At 42.8% G+C, this 17587-nt stretch overlaps 1 protein-coding gene across 3 annotated transcripts in view; it reads left to right on the top strand.

Moving 5' to 3' along the window:
* ATP6V1H (ATPase H+ transporting V1 subunit H) overlaps window positions 1–17587 on the top strand; it is a 115575-nt gene continuing 97988 nt past the window's right edge. For all 3 annotated transcript variants that reach the window (XM_058699567.1, XM_058699568.1, XM_058699566.1), the window contains exons 1-4: window positions 1–134; window positions 1717–1865; window positions 8199–8301; window positions 14833–14922. In XM_058699567.1, the coding sequence (XP_058555550.1) occupies window positions 1753–1865; window positions 8199–8301; window positions 14833–14922 (306 nt within the window). In that variant the 5' untranslated portion in view covers window positions 1–134; window positions 1717–1752. The remainder of the gene's footprint in view (window positions 135–1716; window positions 1866–8198; window positions 8302–14832; window positions 14923–17587) is intronic.

Raw genomic sequence — 17587 nt, 5'->3', positions numbered from 1 at the left:
GCTCCGGCTGGAAACCCCGCTCGGCTCCGACTCGGCTGGCGCCCCCAGCCGGGCGGCGCCCCCGACGGCCCACACCGCCGCGTCCTCCTCCCTGCCGCCTTCGCGTGCGGTGTCGGGTCCCCTGGATTCGCGAAGTAAGCCCGCAGTCGCGCCGTTTCGTCTCCCGCCCCGGCCGGAGGGAGGCGACCCCCTGCGCTTTCCCCAGCTTCTCTGGCGCCTGCTGCTTTCTCGCCGCGCAGGCCCGTCCAGCCCTCTTGCGGCCCCGGGCTTCCAGATTTCTGTCCTTCCAGGCCTCAGCTAGGTTTACGGAACTGGAGCTCCTAACCCGCGGGGGCAGGAAAGGGGGGGGGGTGAGGACGGGTATACTGTATACTTTCCCCAGGATTGGGCCTCGGCCTCGGCCTGCTGCAGGTTCGAGTTGTTCGGGGACCCAGAGGGCCATCCGGAAGCACCTTCACCTACCCCGGGGGAGGCCGCTGCGCCTGAGTCCGCTCGGTGTTCAGGGTTCCAGCCTGACCCGGCCAGAGCCAGTTTTCCCTCCGCCCTACCTGTGTGTATTGCTTGGGTTGTTTAGGCAGCAAACCCTCAGATGTAGAGATTAAGTTCCAAACTGACTAAGGTCATTGGGATTGCAGAATAGAATTTTGGGTATGGTTTTAGCTTCTTTGTGGCCGTGGCAGCGAACGTCTGTTTTGTGAACCAAAACCTGTATATTTCGTATCGAGAGAAAATCGGGCCTGAGCATTTACGCGTAAATTTGGCAGTGAGAATTACGTGAAAGCTCATTATTGTAGGTGGTTGTCACCAGACCAGAATCCCATTGTTGCTTGTACCTAAATTGTAATTGGTATTTGTTCCAAAACTTCCTCCCCAAATTGATTTTGAAAATACTCTGAACTTTGGTTGAAGAAAGAAAATTACATTCCCACCTTAGGGTTTTTATTTTTATTTTTTTTTATTAATTTTTTTTTTAAGTTTATTTATTTTTGAGACACAGAGAGACACACAGCATGAATGGGGGAGGGGCAGAGAGAGAGGGAGGCACAGAATCGGAAGCAGGCTCCAGGCTCTGAGCCATCAGCCCAGAGCCCGAAGCGGGGCTTGAACTCACGGACCACGAGATCGTGACCTGAGCTGAAGTCGGACGCTTAACCGACTGAGCCACCCAGGCGCCCTCCACCTTAGGGTTTTTAATTTGAATGAGTAATTTTAGAAGGCACTTGTAGTAGTTTTTGTTTTTTTTTGTTTTTTTTTGTTTTTTAATAATGATGCTTCAAAATGATGGTGGTAAATGTAAAAATAAATGGTCTTCTCTCTACTGTACAGGTTATTTTTTTCCGTGTCAGGAGAAACTTGTTCCCAGTTGTATACGTTTAATCTGTATTCCTATTTTATGGAAGCCAGACTTCTGATGTTAGTTTGAAGAACTTAAGTTACTTTGAAAAACCTTACTGCAAGATTAGTGCCAGTAATTAAAAAACTTTTCCTGGAAAAGTAAAAATCTTTAGAGAACACTTTTATGGAGCAGGGCATAATTGGACAAGTTTTGAAATCTAATGATTTTCATACTTAGGACATCTAATATATTTAATGTTTGAGTTGAATGGGGAGAATAAGGCGATAACGATGATGTTAATAACAATAATAATGATAGCAGTAGTTGTTAAAAAATGGTAACACCTACTATTCTCATGTTACTTTGCCTCAAAATTGCAGATCTATTGAAAAAACATCCAAGATCATAACATTTAGATGACCAAAATGGATATCCGAGGTGCCGTAGATGCTGCGGTTCCGACGAACATTATTGCTGCCAAGGCTGCGGAGGTTCGGGCAAACAAAGTGAACTGGCAGTCCTATCTTCAGTAAGTACGGATTTGCTGTGAATCAGGGATAATCATGTGCTTTTGCATCGGACTTTTTCGTGATCATGCCTCAATGAGAGACATGATGGAAAAATACTACCAGACATGGAAGGAAACACTTCCTCCTTAGAAGTCTTACCTGCCGTAGGGAGACAGGATAGTGTGGTGGAAGGAGCTAGAGGCTCTAGCAGGGGAGCAGAGCCCCTCAGAGCCATTTTGATCTTCCGTGTCTGGAAAGTTGTACCTTTTGAATGAGTGGGAGAGGTGGGAGGCGTGTTCATGGGATTTGGAGGGGGGAAGGGGATAGCGGGCAAAGCCTGCCAGACTGGCACGTTGTGCCTGGGTGATCAACGTGGGGAAGAAGGTGTTGCAGCGTGGCTCATACAACTAGTAAAAGGTGTAGATGTTTGAATTCCAAGACCTGGGTTTGAAGTCTGGTTCTTCTACTAGTTTGGTAATCTTAGGGGAATCGTTTAACTTCTTTGCGGTTCATTGAAGTAAAAATGAAATGGGGAATACGGATCTTGCAGAGTTGTTGCTGAAATAGCATATTTAAAAGATTTGCACAGTTGAATATATACAATAGTGTGTTGAATGCACTCTCCATAAATTTTAGTTCTTTTCCCTTCTTTCTTTTTTTAAAAATTTAATTAAAAAAATTGTTTTTAATTTACATCCAAATTAGCATCCAAATATAGTGCCACAATGATTTCAGGAGTAGATTCCTTAATGCCCCTTACCCATTTAGCCCATCCCCCCTCCCTCCACCCCTCCAGTACCCTCTGTTTTCCATATTTAAGAGTCTCTTATGTTTTGTCCCCCTCCCTGTTTTTATATTATTTTTGCTTCCCTTCCCTTGTGTTCATCTGTTCTGTGTCTTAAAGTCCTCATATGAGTGAAGTCATGTGATATTTGTCTTTCTCTGACTAATTTCGCTTAGCATGATACCCTCTAGTTCTATCCACTTCCCTTCTTTCTTATACGTATTAAGATTTAGCATGCTGGTGTTCCGTATTTATCTGTAAAGTAAGGGTTCGTTTTTTCTTGACCATGTTTTATCGTATTGACTTCATATCTGTTTTGGTATATTTATAACAGTGATTTATTAAGGAAATTCAGTTCAGATTTTCAGATACGTTTTGAAAAACAAATCGAGGAATCTTTAGTTTTATATTTAGGAGTCTGCTGTAAGAGGGACATACGGCATACAACGATGATGCACTTATTTCGGTTAATTTAGTCACTCATTAAACATTTATCGTCCACCTTTCAAGTTTGAGGCCTATTTCGAGGCTTTGAGGCTTCAAAAAGATAAACTTATAGTCTGGTAGGGAAGTCAGTTATAGAAACAGATCATTTGGTATGTTAACTGAGAGAGTAGAAAGGTGCACCGGGAATGATGGGTGCACAGAAAAAGGACAGCTAATCCTCCCTCCAGGAAGTTTTTCTGGAGGGAATGTTCCAACGTAGGGAATTAAAAGCAGCGTGCTGGGTGGGGAATAATACACGTTTTGGAGGCAGGCAGTGGGGTGGGCTGAGGCCGGAGAGGCAGCCGGGAGCCAATTGTGGAGGCTCCCCAAGGAGCACAGTTTTAAAATCCCTGTTGTAGAAATTGGGGATGACCGATGTTTGTAAGCGGGAGTTGGATGTCAGGTTGCCTTTTGATTGGATTGTTCTACTGACAAAACGTAGAGGGTGGGTTTGTGGAAACAAACCTAGAGCTATGATGAGGCTGTAGCCGTATCCAGGCTGTTGGGATGGATAGGATTGGATAGATTTGAGAAAGTCTTTGCGATCGATTTAATCTATGAGGGTGAAAAAGAATCTAGGATGATTCTGGATTCCCACTTTAAGGGACTAGATTATTGTGGGGCAGGAGGAGGAGGGACTTTCTGATATTCTCTCTGTTCATCTATATCTTTATAATTTAAATTTAATTTAAATCCCCTGTGAAATTAGGATTTTGAGCTGTTTCCTAGTTTTAGTCCAGAGTGTGTTTGGACTAGAGAACAAGGGGTTTCATGTTTATAAAGCTTGTCCCTGTTTATAACCTAAATAGAATGGTATTGTTATTAATCAGAAAGCACTGGCTGACTGGCAGAGGTTCCCTAGCATTGGTATCTGGAACATTTTTAGTTCCAGGGGGATATTTAATTGCTTTCTCTCTGTTCCTCCTTTTCAAAGACCTCTGTACTACTAAGTTGTAGTCTCTCTCATTCTTTTTTCTGTCCTGTATTCTGCTGTCCGTCTCATGTGTTTCTTTTATAAAACCCTTCTACTTTGTACGTCTGTGCACAAAGGTTCACCAAGTGTTAACTGTGTGCCTGCTGTTGAGCCCCACCGCCCTGAGACATACACTTCCGTCTGCAAGTTCCTCCCTAGATCACGTGGCTCATTAACTCCCTTCAAGTGGGTGTCTGCCCGGGTGGCCTCAGAAAGGACTTCACTGTAATCTACCCAAAAGCTATCCTTTCCTCTGTTGTCACTTTCTAGCTCCTTACCCAGCTAAAGTTTTTTTCATAGCATTTAGCGTCCTGGCATTGTGTGCGTGCGTGTGCGTGTGTGTGTGTGTGTGTGTGTTAAAAAATTACTTATTTTTGTGTTTGTGTGTTTTTTGTTTTCCCCACTGCAGTCCAGGCTCAAAGAGGGATGTTTAATTCACTGCTGTGTCACCTGTTCTCACAGGTGCCTGACACACAGTAGGCTGCCTGTTGATCTTGGCTGGTTACATCATGAGTGAGCAGAGTAAATGTTGGGCAGTGGTGGAGACAAGTGTTTGGGAAAGGAGTACCTTACTTGGCTAAGTCACATACTGTGTCATGTTACTTTCATGGCAGCACTGTGACCTAAGGTTTTCTATCCCTGTCTTACGGAAGAGTAGATAGCTATTCAGATAGGTTAAATAACATGTACATACTGATGTAGGGTTTAACTAGTTGATTAAAATGATTTTTCTTTCTTTCTTTCTTTTTTTTTTTTTTTTTTTTTTTTTTTAGAGAAAGAGAGTGTGAGCAGGGGAGAGGGGCATAGGGAGAGAGAGGGAGAGAGAGAGAGAGAGAGAGAGAGAGAGAGAGAGAGAGAATCTTAAGCAGACTCCACACTCAGTGAGGAGCCCAGTGCAGGGCTCCATCCCACAACCCTGGGATCTTGACCTGAGATGAAATCAAGAGTTGGGTGCTCAACTGACTGAGCCACCCAGGTGCCCCTAAAATGATTTTTCTTGAATGCCTCTACCTTGGTGCCAGGTAGAACTGCCATTCAAATTTGCAGTGACTGATATGAAAGGAGTAATGTGGTCAGATGTGTGCTTGAGAAAGCTGGCTGGCACTAGTAAGAGGGGTGTGGAGGAGGGGTGGATTGGAAGCAGGGAAACCTTTGGTGGGTTGTTACCTTAAGGCTGAGCTATTCCAGAGGCAGAGAAGTTGAGAGGAGAGTGGTATTAGGTGGGAGGATCGTTAGGACTGGTGTCTGAGTGGTTGTAGGTCATTAGGAAAGAGACCCCCGTTCCTAACTTGCTAGGTTATGGGACTGTCAAAAGAAGATTCAGAGACAAAAGAATTTAAGCAAGAAAAGAAAAAGGTTACTTACAAAAAGGAAAGAAATTCAGACCTCGGAAGAAGTGGCTTACTGCAGAAAACTACAATTATTTAAGTGGCAAAGAAAGCTGTGAAATGATAAGGTCACCAAAGGTAACCTTCATTGTACAGTTTTGTCATGGTAGAACACCACAACTTTTTCTCATGATTATCCTATATACAAAGGTTATATGCTTTATATATGCATATACAAAGGTTATATGCTTTAATTCGTTAGCATGGCAAAATCTGGGGGTGAAACTGTTTTAGCCGGGAAGTTCAGGCTTATGAAAAAGACCGTATGTATTTTGGGGCCAGAACTGGACCTTGTTATCTTGGTCTACCCCAGGGTACAGAGTGCCTTTTTTCCTGCCTGGTATATGAAGTGCTTAGCCACAGGGGAAACAGAGCAAAGTGTCTTTTTTTTTTTTTTTTAATTTCATTATCCCATTAGCCAGGCTGGGATGGAATGTGGGTAGGGATATATGTTAGTGATCTCTGCTGTGCCCCTCAGGGTCTAGGGTGCTTGTGTGCTTGCTCTGTGGGAGGAGAGGTCCCCATGTGTAAGTGGGGACTGTGGGAGGTCGGCCTGGGCTGCAGCTCAGACTGGCACAGCTCAGACTGGGCCTGAACTCAGCGGCACGGAGGGTAGCGGGGAGCACTCAGGGAGGATTCAGGGAGCGCAAATGAAGACAGCCCCCCACAGAGCCTGAAGCACAGGGTAGGAGACAAGGAATCTGTGAAGAGCACTGATGAGAAGTGGCCTGAGAAGGGCAAGAAGAATCTGGAAGCTCAGGACGAGAGGGTCAAGAAATGGCCACATTGCCACCTGCCTCAGAGATCTGGAAAGATAAGGACTGGAAATTCCCCTTTGGGTTGGTAAGGAAGGGATTGTTGGAAAAATCCAGCAGGTGAGAATAGTTCACGCACACACACACACACACACACACACACACACAGAGCACATGTGAAAACAAAGTTACAGTGCTTGCAGCTGAAGAGCTGAGGGGCAGTAGATTCCAAAGTCCAGAAGCAAGTGAAAAGTATATAAAATATGTTTAGTAATAGTATATATAAAACCGAGAAGGGATAAAGTAAAACGCTGAGATTTTGAATACTCAAAAGTCGAGATCTTCTTTGGAGGAGGGTCGGCTTGTGGGGAGGGGTGTCAGGAAGTGTGAAAGCTCAGCTCCCTTGTCTCGGGGAGGGCCTGGCTCTGAGGACCTCACCTTCCCAGACTCCCCTGTGTGCTCAGAAACCCGTTCTCTTTAGGACTTTGCCTGAGTCTGGGCTGGGCTCCTAACCTTTCGAATCCTGTGCCCCCCCCCCCCCCCCGCCCCATCCCTGGTCTCCCCTGGGAGCGCTGCCTCCATTAATCTCCTGCACCCCAGTCTCCGTGTCGAGACCTGCCACCAGGAAGCTGGCCCAAGACTTCTGAAAAAGGACTCCCATTTCTGTAACTGTGCATATGGTGAAACCTGCCTCAAATTCAGTGTTCCTCGGTTGGCCTTTTGTGGAACAGTAGCCTCTCAACATACTCCGGGGCAGGGGGTGGGGAAGGGCGGTTTTTTAAACCACTCAGTTGAAAGACATCTATTGATGCTATTTGAACGGCAAAGCGTATTACATTTTTTTAATGTTAAATTTGCATTTCTGTCGTGCTTACATACGTCACGTGGTGCTTCTTGCTTTCATAACCGCTCAGTGGAGTCGGGCAGGTACCATGATAATGGCCATTTTATCGGTGTGGCAAACATTGGTCAGAGGGATAGCGACCTGCCGAAGTTTCACAAGTGCAGTTGGAACTCTTCCTCAGACTGGCACAAATTCCACACTTTCCCCACCAGACTGATGGTCCGACAAGGTCGGCGTGTGTCCCGAAGTGCCCCGTGTCAGAGACTAACAAGGATGTTTTGCTGACAGATCTTTTCACAAGGAAGGGTCAGACGGCGGTTTGCTGTGGCACGTTTGTGTCGTTGACGAGTGTGTCTGTGGCGAGGCTGGGTTGGAAGGGAAGGTGACGATGGCTCCGTGGTGATGATACTGAGTGTATCTCAGTATGACTCTCTTGATTGGAATCTCACTGAAGGAAAGAAGTTGGGAGAGAAAAGGAAGATTCCAAGGACTGAGCTTGGAGAGAAGTCTTGTGCTGCGAGGAGCCACTGAGGAAGGAACCCCTGAAAGAAGTGGGAGGAAAACCGGATAGTGTGGGGTGATTGCTGTTAGGACAGCGTGTCAGGAGGGAGAGGTGATTTTTTGAGAGGGGGGAGGAGCTCATTTTTCCGAGTCTGGAGGGAACGTGAGAAAATGCCGGAGGCAGTGATCGTAGAAGTTCGTGTAAAGTGGCTTTGGTCTTGATGGAGTGGAAAGCCGAGTGAATTGTGTGGCTGGGAGGGGGGTAGGGTGAGACTTCGGACGGTGCTAAGAGGCGTCAGTTATTCATTGCTTCCTACGGGCCAGGCGCCGCTCTAACCACCTTATGTGGGTTATTTAATCTCATCCTCAGATCAACCCCTACTGGCAATGTGGACGTTGTTTCCATTTTGCAAATGAATTCACTCAGGTCCAGAGAGGTTGCATGTTCCATACCTGGTGGAGCTAAGCTTGCACCCGGGTCTGTGTGATGCGGGGGCCTGTGCGCCGACCCCGGTGGTTAACCACCGAGGAGAGAGGAGAAAGATGGGGAATTCCTGTGTCCCTTCGTCGCAGTGTCAACTCAACTCTTATTGAAAAAACCCAACTTCCTCTTACTTCCTAGGGGGCAGATGATTTCTGCTGAAGACTGTGAATTCATTCAAAGGTTTGAGATGAAAAGAAGTCTTGAAGAGAAGCAAGAGGTGCTCCAAACTGAAGGCAGTCAGGTGATGCATATGAACATATTACGAACACCTTCCTGTGTCACTGAAAATTCGAGAACAAAATTTTAATGACTTGGTGATATTTCCTTGTAGGTGTGCGTCATGATTTATCTAAAAATCCTTTTTTATTGGAAGACGTTTAAATACTTTCCAAATCCTCTTTTTTGGAAGACATTTAAATACTTTCCAGTTTTGTTTGTTCATTTTGGGAAAATGTTATGTTGAGTGTGTTTATTCAGTTTATTCCTCCACCCTTTTTTACATGTTTTTCATGGCACTTTCCTTATGGTTCCACACATAGGGTTTTTCTTTTCAATTTTTCTTTAAATTTAGTTAACATACAGTGCAGTATTGGCTTCAGGAGTAGAATTCAGTGATTCATCACTTACGTACAACACCCAGTGCTCATCCCAACGAGTGCCCTTTTTAATACTCACCACCCGGGGCGCCTGGGTGGCTCCTTTGGTTAAGCGTCCGACTTCAGCTCAGGTCATGATCTCATGATCCGTGAGTTCGAGCCCCGCATCGGGCTCTGTGCTGACAGCTCAGAGCCTGGAGCCCGCTTCGGATTCTGTGTCTCCCTCTCTCTCTGACCCTTCCCCATTCATGCTCTCTCTCTGTCTCAAAAATAAATAAACATTAAAAAAAAATTTTTAATACCCATCTGGCCCATTTCCTACCCACCTCCCACCGTTAACCGTCAAGTCTCTATTGTTAACAGTCTCTTGTGGTTTGTTTTCCGCCCTCTTCTCTTTTTTTCCCTTTTTCCCATGTGTTCATTAATTTCACATATGACTGAAATCCTGTGGTATTTGTCTTTCTTTGATTGACTTATTTCATTCAGCATAATACATTCTAGGTCCATCCACATCATTGCAAATGGCAAGATTTCCTTCTTTTTTGATGGCTGAGTAATATTCCATTGTGTATATATATCACATCTTCCTTATCCATTCATCAGTGGATGGACATTAGGGCCGTCTCCATAATTTGGCTGTTGTCAGTAGTGCTGCTGTAAACATTAGGGTTCATGTACCCCTTTGAATCTGTGTTTTGTATCCTTTGGGTAAATACCTAATAGTGCAATTGTTGGATTATAGGGTAATTCTATTTTTAGTTTCTTTTTCTTTAAAAAAATTTTTTTTTTTTTTTTTTTAATGTTTATTTATTTTTGAGACAGAGAGAGACAGAGCATGAACGGGGGAGGGTCAGAGAGAGGGAGACACAGAATCCGAAGCGGGCTCCAGGCTCTAGCTGTCAGCACAGAGCCCGACGCGGGGCTCAAACTCACAGATTGCGAGATCATGACCTGAGCTGAAGTCGGCCGCTTAACCGACTGAGCCACCCAGGTGCCCCTCTTTTTCTTTTTTTTAAAGTTTATTGTGAGAGAGGGGCGCCTGGGTGGCGCAGTCGGTTAAGCGTCCGACTTCAGCCAGGTCACGATCTCGCGGTCCGTGAGTTCGAGCCCCGCGTCAGGCTCTGGGCTGATGGCTCGGAGCCTGGAGCCTGTTTCCGATTCTGTGTCTCCCTCTCTCTCTGCCCCTCCCCCGTTCATGCTCTGTCTCTCTCTGTCCCAAAAATAAATAAAAAACGTTGAAAAAAAAAAAATTTAAAAAAAAAAAATAAAAAAAAAAAAATAAAAAAAGTTTATTGTGAGAGAGAGAGAGAGAGAGAGAGCGCGCCTGCACGCGCGCACACACACACACACACACACACACACACACACACTGCGCGTGTGAGTGGGGGAGGGGCAGAGAGAGAGAATCCCAAGCAGGCTCTGTGCCCTGAGGTGGTGTCTCATTGTGTTTTGATTTGTATTTCCCTGATGATGAGTGATGTGGAGCATCTTTTCATGTGTCTGTTGGCCGTCTGGCTGTCTTTGGAAAAGTGTTCACGTCTTCTGCCCATTTCTTGACTGGGTTGTTTGTTTTTTGGGTGTTGAGTTTGATAAGTGGATAGATACTGGATACTAACCCTTTATCTGATATGTCATTTGCAAATGTCTTCTCCCATTCTGTCAGTTGCCTTTTAGTTTTGCTGATTGTTTCCTTTGCTGTGCAGAGTTTTTTATCTTGATGAAGTCTTAACAGTTCGTGTTTGCTTTTGTTTTCCTTGCCTTTGGTGATGTGTCTAGTAAGAAGTTGCTGTGGCTGAGGTCAAAGAGGTTGCTGCCTGTTTTCTAGGATTTTGATGGTTTCCTGTCTCACATTTAGGTCTTGCATCCATTCTGAATTTCTTTGTCTGTATGGTATAAGCAAATGGTCCAGGTTCATTCTCCATGATGCTGGCCAGTTTGCCCAACACCATTTGTTGAAGAGACTGTCTTCTTTCCATTGGATATTCTTTTTCTCATTTTGTCAAAGATGAATTGACCGCATAGTTGTGGGTCCATTTCTGGGTTTTCTATTCTGTTCTGTTGATCTACGTGTCTGTTGTTGTGCCGGTACCATACTGTCCTGGTGACAACAGCTATCTAATGTAGCTTGAAATCCAGAATTGTGATGCCTCCAGTTTTGTTTTTCTTCTTCAGGATTGCTTTGGCTACTCGGGGTCTTTTGTAGTTCCATACAAATTTTATGATTGATTGTTCTAGCTCTGCGAAGAATGCCGGTCATATTTTAATAGGGATTACATTTAAATGTGTAAATTGCTTTGGGTAGGATAGACATTTTAACAATATTTGTTTTTCCAATCCATGAGCATATGGAATGCTTCTCCATGTCTTTGTGTCCTTTTCAATATCTTTCAGAAGTTTTCTATAGTTTTCAGAGTATGGATTTTTCACCCCTTTAGTTAGGTTTATTCCTACATATCTTATTATTTTTGGTGCAGTTGTAAATGGGATCATCAGGGAAATTGGTATAAAGTTCTCCTTTTTAGTGGGGTCTTTGGTTTTGGAATCAAGGTAATGCTGGCTTCATAGAATGGGTTTGAAGTTTTCCTTCTATTTGTTTTTTGGAGTGGTTTGAGAAAAATAAGTATTAACTCTCCTTTAAATGTCTGATTGAATTCCCCTGGAAAGCCATCTGGCCCAGGAATCTTGCTTGTTGGGAGATTTTTAGTTACTGATTCAATTTCTTGCTGGTTATGGGTCTGTTCAAACTTTCTATTTCTTTCTGTTTCAGTTTTGGTAGTTTGTGAGTTTCTAGGAATTTGTCCATTTCTTCCAGATTGCCTAGTTTGTTGGCACATAATTTTTCATAGTATTGTCTTAGAATTGTTTGTATTTCTGTGGTGGTGTTTGTGATGTCTCCTCTTTGATTTCATGATTTTATCCATTTGGGGTCTTTTTTTCTTGATAAGTCTGGCTAGGGGTTTATCAATTTTGTTTATTCTTTCAAGGAACTAGCTCTTAGTTTCCTTGATCTTTTGTACTGGTTTTATTTTTGTTTCTATATCATTTGTTTCTACTCTGATCCTTATAAATTACCCTTCTTCTGCTGGTTTTAAGCTTTATTTGCTGTTCCTTTTCTGGCTCCTTTAGGTGTAAGGTTAGGTTGTGTATTCTGCTTCCTGAGATAGGCCTGAATTGCAGTATACTTTCCTCTGAGGACCGCCTTTGCTGCATTCCAAAGGGTTTGGAGTGTTGTTTTCATTTCCATTGGCTTCCATGTATATTTTAATTTCTTCGTTAATTTGCTGGTTAACCCATTCATTTTTTAGTAGGATGTCTTTAACCTCCATCTATTTGAGGGTTTTCCCAATTTTTTCTTGTGGTTGATTTCAAGTTACATAGTGTTGTGGTCTGAAAATATGGATGGTATGAGCTCAATCTTTTTGTGCTGCTGAGGGCTGATTTGTGACCCAGTATGTGATCTATTCTCAAGAATGTTCCAGGAGTGCCTGGGTGGCTCAGTTGGTTAAGTGTATGACTTCAGCTTGGGTCATGATCTCATGGTTCATGAGTTTGAGCCCTGCATCAGGCTCTGTGATGACAGCTCAGAGCCTGGAGCCTGCTTCAGATTCTGTGTTTCCCTCTCTCTCTGTTTCTCCCTCGCTCATGCTCTGTCTCCCTCTCAAAGATAAATAAATATTTTCTTAAAATTAAAAAAAAAAAAGAATGTTCCATATGTACTTGGGAAGAATGTGTATTCTGTTGCTATAGGATGAAATGTTTTGAATATACCTGTTAAGTCCATCCGGTCCAGTGTGTCATTCAAAGCCATTGTTTCCTTGTCGGTTTTTCTGCTTAGATGATCTGCCCATTGCTGCAAGCAGGGTGTTAAAGTCCCCTAGTATTATTGTATTATTAATAATGAGTTTGTTTATGTTTGTGATTAATTGATTTGTATATTTGGGTGCTCTCAAGTTGGGGGGCAAAAAATATTTACAATTGTTTGATCTTCTTGATGGATAGACCCCTTAATTACGATATAACGCCCTTCTTCATCTCTTGTTCCAGTCTTTATTTTGAAGTTTAGTTTGTCTGATACAAGTATGGCTAATCCGGCTTTCCTTTGATGTCCATTAGCATGATGGATGGTTCTCTGTCCCTTTACTTTCAATCTGTGGGAGTCTTTAGGTCTAAAATGAGTGTCTTGTAGGCAGCATATAGAGGGTTTTTTTTTTTTGTTTTTTTTTTTTTTTTTTTACCCATTCTGATACCATATGTGTTTTGATTGGAGCAGTTTATTAAAATTCAGAGTAATTATTGAAAAATATGAACTTAGAGCCATTGTGTTGCCTGTAGAGTTGGTGTTTTTTGATGATGTTCTCTGTTCATTTCTAGTCTTTGTTGCTTTTGGTCTGTTTTGTTTTGTTTTGTTTTTTCTCTATTCAAAGAGTCCCCCTTAGAATTTCTTGCAGGGCTGGTTTAGTGGTCACAGACTTCTTTAGTTTTTCTTTGGCTGAGAAACTCTTTATTTCTCCTTCTATTCTGAATGACAGCCTCGCTGGGTAAAGGATTCTTGGCTGCATGGTTTTCCCATTCAGCACGTTGAATATATCCTGCCACTCTTTTCTGACCACGCTTCTGTGGACAGGTTTGCTGCAAACCTGATCTGTCTTCCCTGTAGGTTAAGGACTTTTTTTCCCTTGCTGCATTGAGGATTCTGTGTATTTTGTGGATTTGATATGTCTTGGCTGTGGTCTACTTGTTGAATTTAATTGGGAGTTCTCTGTGCTTCTTGGATTTTGATGTCTGTGTCCTTCCCCAGATTAGGGAGTTTTGCTCACGTAAACATTCTGCCCCTTTTTCTCTGTCTTCATCTTCTGAGACTTCTATGATACAAATGTTATTCCTCTTTAATAAGTCACTGAGTTCTCTAAGTCTTGTATCGTGATCTTTGGCCTCTGTATCCCTCCTCTCTTCAGCTTCACTATTTTCCATAATTTTGTCTTCTGTATCACTCATCTGCTGATCTGCCTTGTCCATCCTCGCCGTCATGGCATCCATTCGAGATGCATCTCTGTTATAGCATTTTTAATTTTAGCCTGACTAGATTTTAGTTCTTTCCTCTGTAGAAAGGGATTCTCTGGTGTCTTCTATTTTTTTTCAACCCCAGCTAGTATTCTTACAATTGTGGCTTTATTTTTAGTTTATTTTTATTTTTTGAAAGAGGGGGTACAAGTGAGTGAGGGGGGGAGAGAGAGACAGAGACAGAGACAGAGAGACAGAGAGAGAAGCAGGGCTCATCCAAAGTGGGGCTTGAGCTTATCTGATTCAGGACTAGAACTCAGGAACTGTGAGGTCATGACCTGAGCCAGTCAGATGCTTAACCGACTGAGGCACCCAGGCTCCCATAATTGTGGTTTCAAATTCTATTTCAGACTTTGTCTGCATTTCCGAAACATTTTTTAGAATAGATTCCTAGAAGGGCAATTAAGTTTCAAAGTAAGTATTATTTTTAAAGTTGCTTAACTGTTTTTTTGGGTTTTTTTTAGAAAAAATTTTCCACTTTGTATTCTTACTAGAATATGATGCAATTCTGCTGTCCCTCAGATTTTCTGATATTGGGTGGGGGGGCTACTGATGACTGAAGGAGCTTATACACAACTCAGCCCGATTCTCACAACAATCCTGGGAAATCTGTGAGGAGACATACTGATGGCTACGTTTTTTGTTGAATTCCAGAGATTGTCACACAGTTGGTAAGATGTAGGATGGGGACAGGTCATAGCCTTCTGATTCTAATCCCTAGTACTCTTGTCGCTGGAGCCTTCTGCTTCCCAGTAAATGCAAAAACAAAACAAAAATAAAAGCCAAAATCAATGATAATTTTTGGTTGTCTTCATAGCTTCATGTTTATGTTATCATGGGCAATCGAGTTATCGTTGCTAGGTCTATTTAAAAGTAGTAAACGTTTGGAAATTTATCACTAAAAATGATCACAACTCTGATGCAAGTCATAGTATGTTCCTCCCCTACTTCATCACAATATTCGTAAAGCATGTACATTTTCTATAATTGAAATCTTTTAGTTAATAGCATTTGTGTTATAATTTGTGCAAGAGAAATATTTTACTGAAATTCCATTAAAATGCTGTGTTTGTAGTTGAAAATGAGAGTTCACATTACTTTCATTTTTTTTCCAGTGTGCTAAAACATTTATAAATTTGATGACTCACATCTCCAAAGAACAGACAGTTCAGTATATACTAACTATGGTGGATGATATGCTGCAGGTAGGTATATTCTTTATTTAATCCATTTGGTGACTTCGTTGTTTTATATCCTGCGCGGTAACATTTTTGTACGGTTTCACTTATACCATGGATTTCTTCTGACTTGGAATTGCTAGTAGTGTTAAAGATGGGAATGCCTCCACACAGGCTCTTTTTGTTGTTTTTCAGGATGTCCGGTAATTAATTTGTATTTTTTTCATAATACCTCGGAGTTCTTTGTTCAACACCAGTGATATTGGGTAAATCATTTGAGACTCTCTGGGTGCTCTGTGTCCTTCCAGGCAATGTGGCTTCTTCTCTTTCAGCCATTCAGCAGATTTCGGTGCCCCTGCCGTCCTCCAGGCCAGTGCCAAGCGCTAGGGTTCAGCGCTGAATGTAGGCAAGGTGCTTCTTCTCAAAGATCTTGTCTCTTTGGAGAACATTTTGCTTATCATCTGAGACTTTTCCAGTTGCGTAAAGTTCCTATTTACTGTTTTACTGTCCCCGAACACAGAGGGGCCTCCCTTATTCACTGTTTTGTATGTTCCACCAGAGTATAGTCTAGATTGAAATTGTTGGTGTACAGAGCAGTTCTTTTCGAGAAAGGCCACCTGGGCCGCTAAATCCAGTGCCTGACCACTTCTTCGGGACTTGAGGAACGGTGCCAGTGTGGTTGCTTGTGTGGAGCATTGTTCTGTCAGTTTACAAAGAAACACTTACTGATGGCCTGCTATGTGCCAGGCGCTGTACGAATTGTTAGTGAAGGTACAAAAGTTAAGAAGAATGGTGCTGTCTACCTAGGGCCCTCATTTATAGGAATGTAGTGATTTTATAATGCGGGCAAGGATCAGTGTCCAGCCTGGGCCGATGCAGGCCTGTCTGAGAATGACTTCGGTCTCTCTCAGCGCTTTTTTCTTCCATAAAGTTAAGAAAAATGGGGAATGATGTGGTCTTCCTTGGTTATCCTGCTTACAGGATAGGATTGCACCTAGAATGAGCAGGCTTGAGTTTGCGTGCAGGCTTTGCTTTTATTTATATGTGTATAAGTATGTACAACACACACATGCGTGCACACACAGATATCCTCATTTTTTAATGCATATTATCTGTAAATTAGAAACCAGGAGTTCACACTCTCTCCAGTTTGATTTCAGCTCAACACCAGAGTTCATTCGAGTCTGCCCTTTCCACGTTCGTAACTTTCTTCTGTGACAGTGAGATCGTGAGCCCTTCTTATCCTTTGTGTATTTACTTGTCTGTTCCGCCCTATAGCACAAGGAAAGGAGTTTCAGAATTGCTGACCCATACAACTGTGAAAAATGAGCCCTTTAACTAGAGTTCAGTATTTGTTTGCAGTACTTTTTCTTTAAGCTGAGAATATGTAGTCAGAGTATTGTACTCAGAATAGTTATATTATTTTTCTTGAAATACAGTTAGATTCACTTGTGTTTTTTGGTATTCTACTTATCTTTTTCTCATTCTTGTTGATTTTTATTATTTTTGATTATGTAAAACACCAACATGCTTCCAGAAGTCAAAACTATACAGAAAAGATGCAATCAGAGAAATGTCACCAAACCCTAACTCCCCATCCCTGCATTCCCACCTATCTCTTGTTAGGTAACCGGTCTCATAGATTTCTGGTTTTATCCTTCCTGGTTCTTTTCTCCCCCTGCAGAAATAGTCAGATACATGTAATACGTTTTTATTTCCTTCTCTTTCTTTCTTTTTTTTTTTTTTTTTCTTTCAAATGTTTATTTTCAAGAGACAGAGCATGAGCAGTGGAGGGGCAGAGAGAGAGAGGGAGACACAGAATCTGAAGCAGGCTCCAGGCTCTGAGCTGTCTGCACAGAGCCTGCGCGGGGCTCAAGCCCAGGAACTGTTAAGGTCGTGGCCTGAGCAGAATTCGGACGCTTAATGACTGAGCCACCCAGGCGCCCCATATTTGTGTCTCTTTCTTACAGAAAACATGTAGTAAATATAATCTCTTGTATTTTGCTCGTCTCACCTAACAGAATATGCCAGAAATCATTCCATGTCAATTCATAGATATTTCCCATATTGCCTTTTGGTAGCAACAGAGTACTGTTTTGTTTTTTTTTTCTTTTAAGATTTTATTTTTAAGTAATCTCCACACCCCGTGTGTGGGGCTCAAATTTCCAACCCCAAGACCAAGTGTCACACGCTGACGGCCAGCCAGGTGCCCTGCAACGAAGGACTCTTTTAGTGGATGTACCGTGGTTTACTTAATAGTCTCTGATGTGATGGACATTGAGGTTGGCTCATATACATATTTATTTTGGTTTAATAAAGTTTTTATTATTTTTTTCATTTTTATTTTTTTAAGAAAGAGAGAGCAAGTGAGCAGGGGAGGGGGCAGAGGGAGAGAAAGATAATCCCAAGCAGACTCCACTCTCAGTGTGGAGCCCGACGCACAGCTTGATCCCACATCCCTGGGATGGTGACCTGAGCCAAAAGCGAGAATCAGATGCTCAACTGACTGAGCCACTCAGGCGCCCCTAAAGTTTTACTTTTCAAAATGTCCATTGGTTTGGGCCACCTCATGAATCTTCACCAGCAGCTGGGACATCTCTGACTTTGGTGTTTCTGGTGTAAATTACTTGGGCTCTGTTTTGAAACCAGTTAAGAAGTGCTTTATAAGGAGCCCTTGAAGGACTTCCCTGGC

Source organism: Neofelis nebulosa, chromosome 14 (assembly GCF_028018385.1).
Source record: "Neofelis nebulosa isolate mNeoNeb1 chromosome 14, mNeoNeb1.pri, whole genome shotgun sequence".
Taxonomy (NCBI): Eukaryota; Metazoa; Chordata; class Mammalia; order Carnivora; family Felidae; genus Neofelis; species Neofelis nebulosa.
Note: the sequence above shows the minus strand (reverse complement) of the source record. Positions and strands in the feature narration are given on the sequence as shown.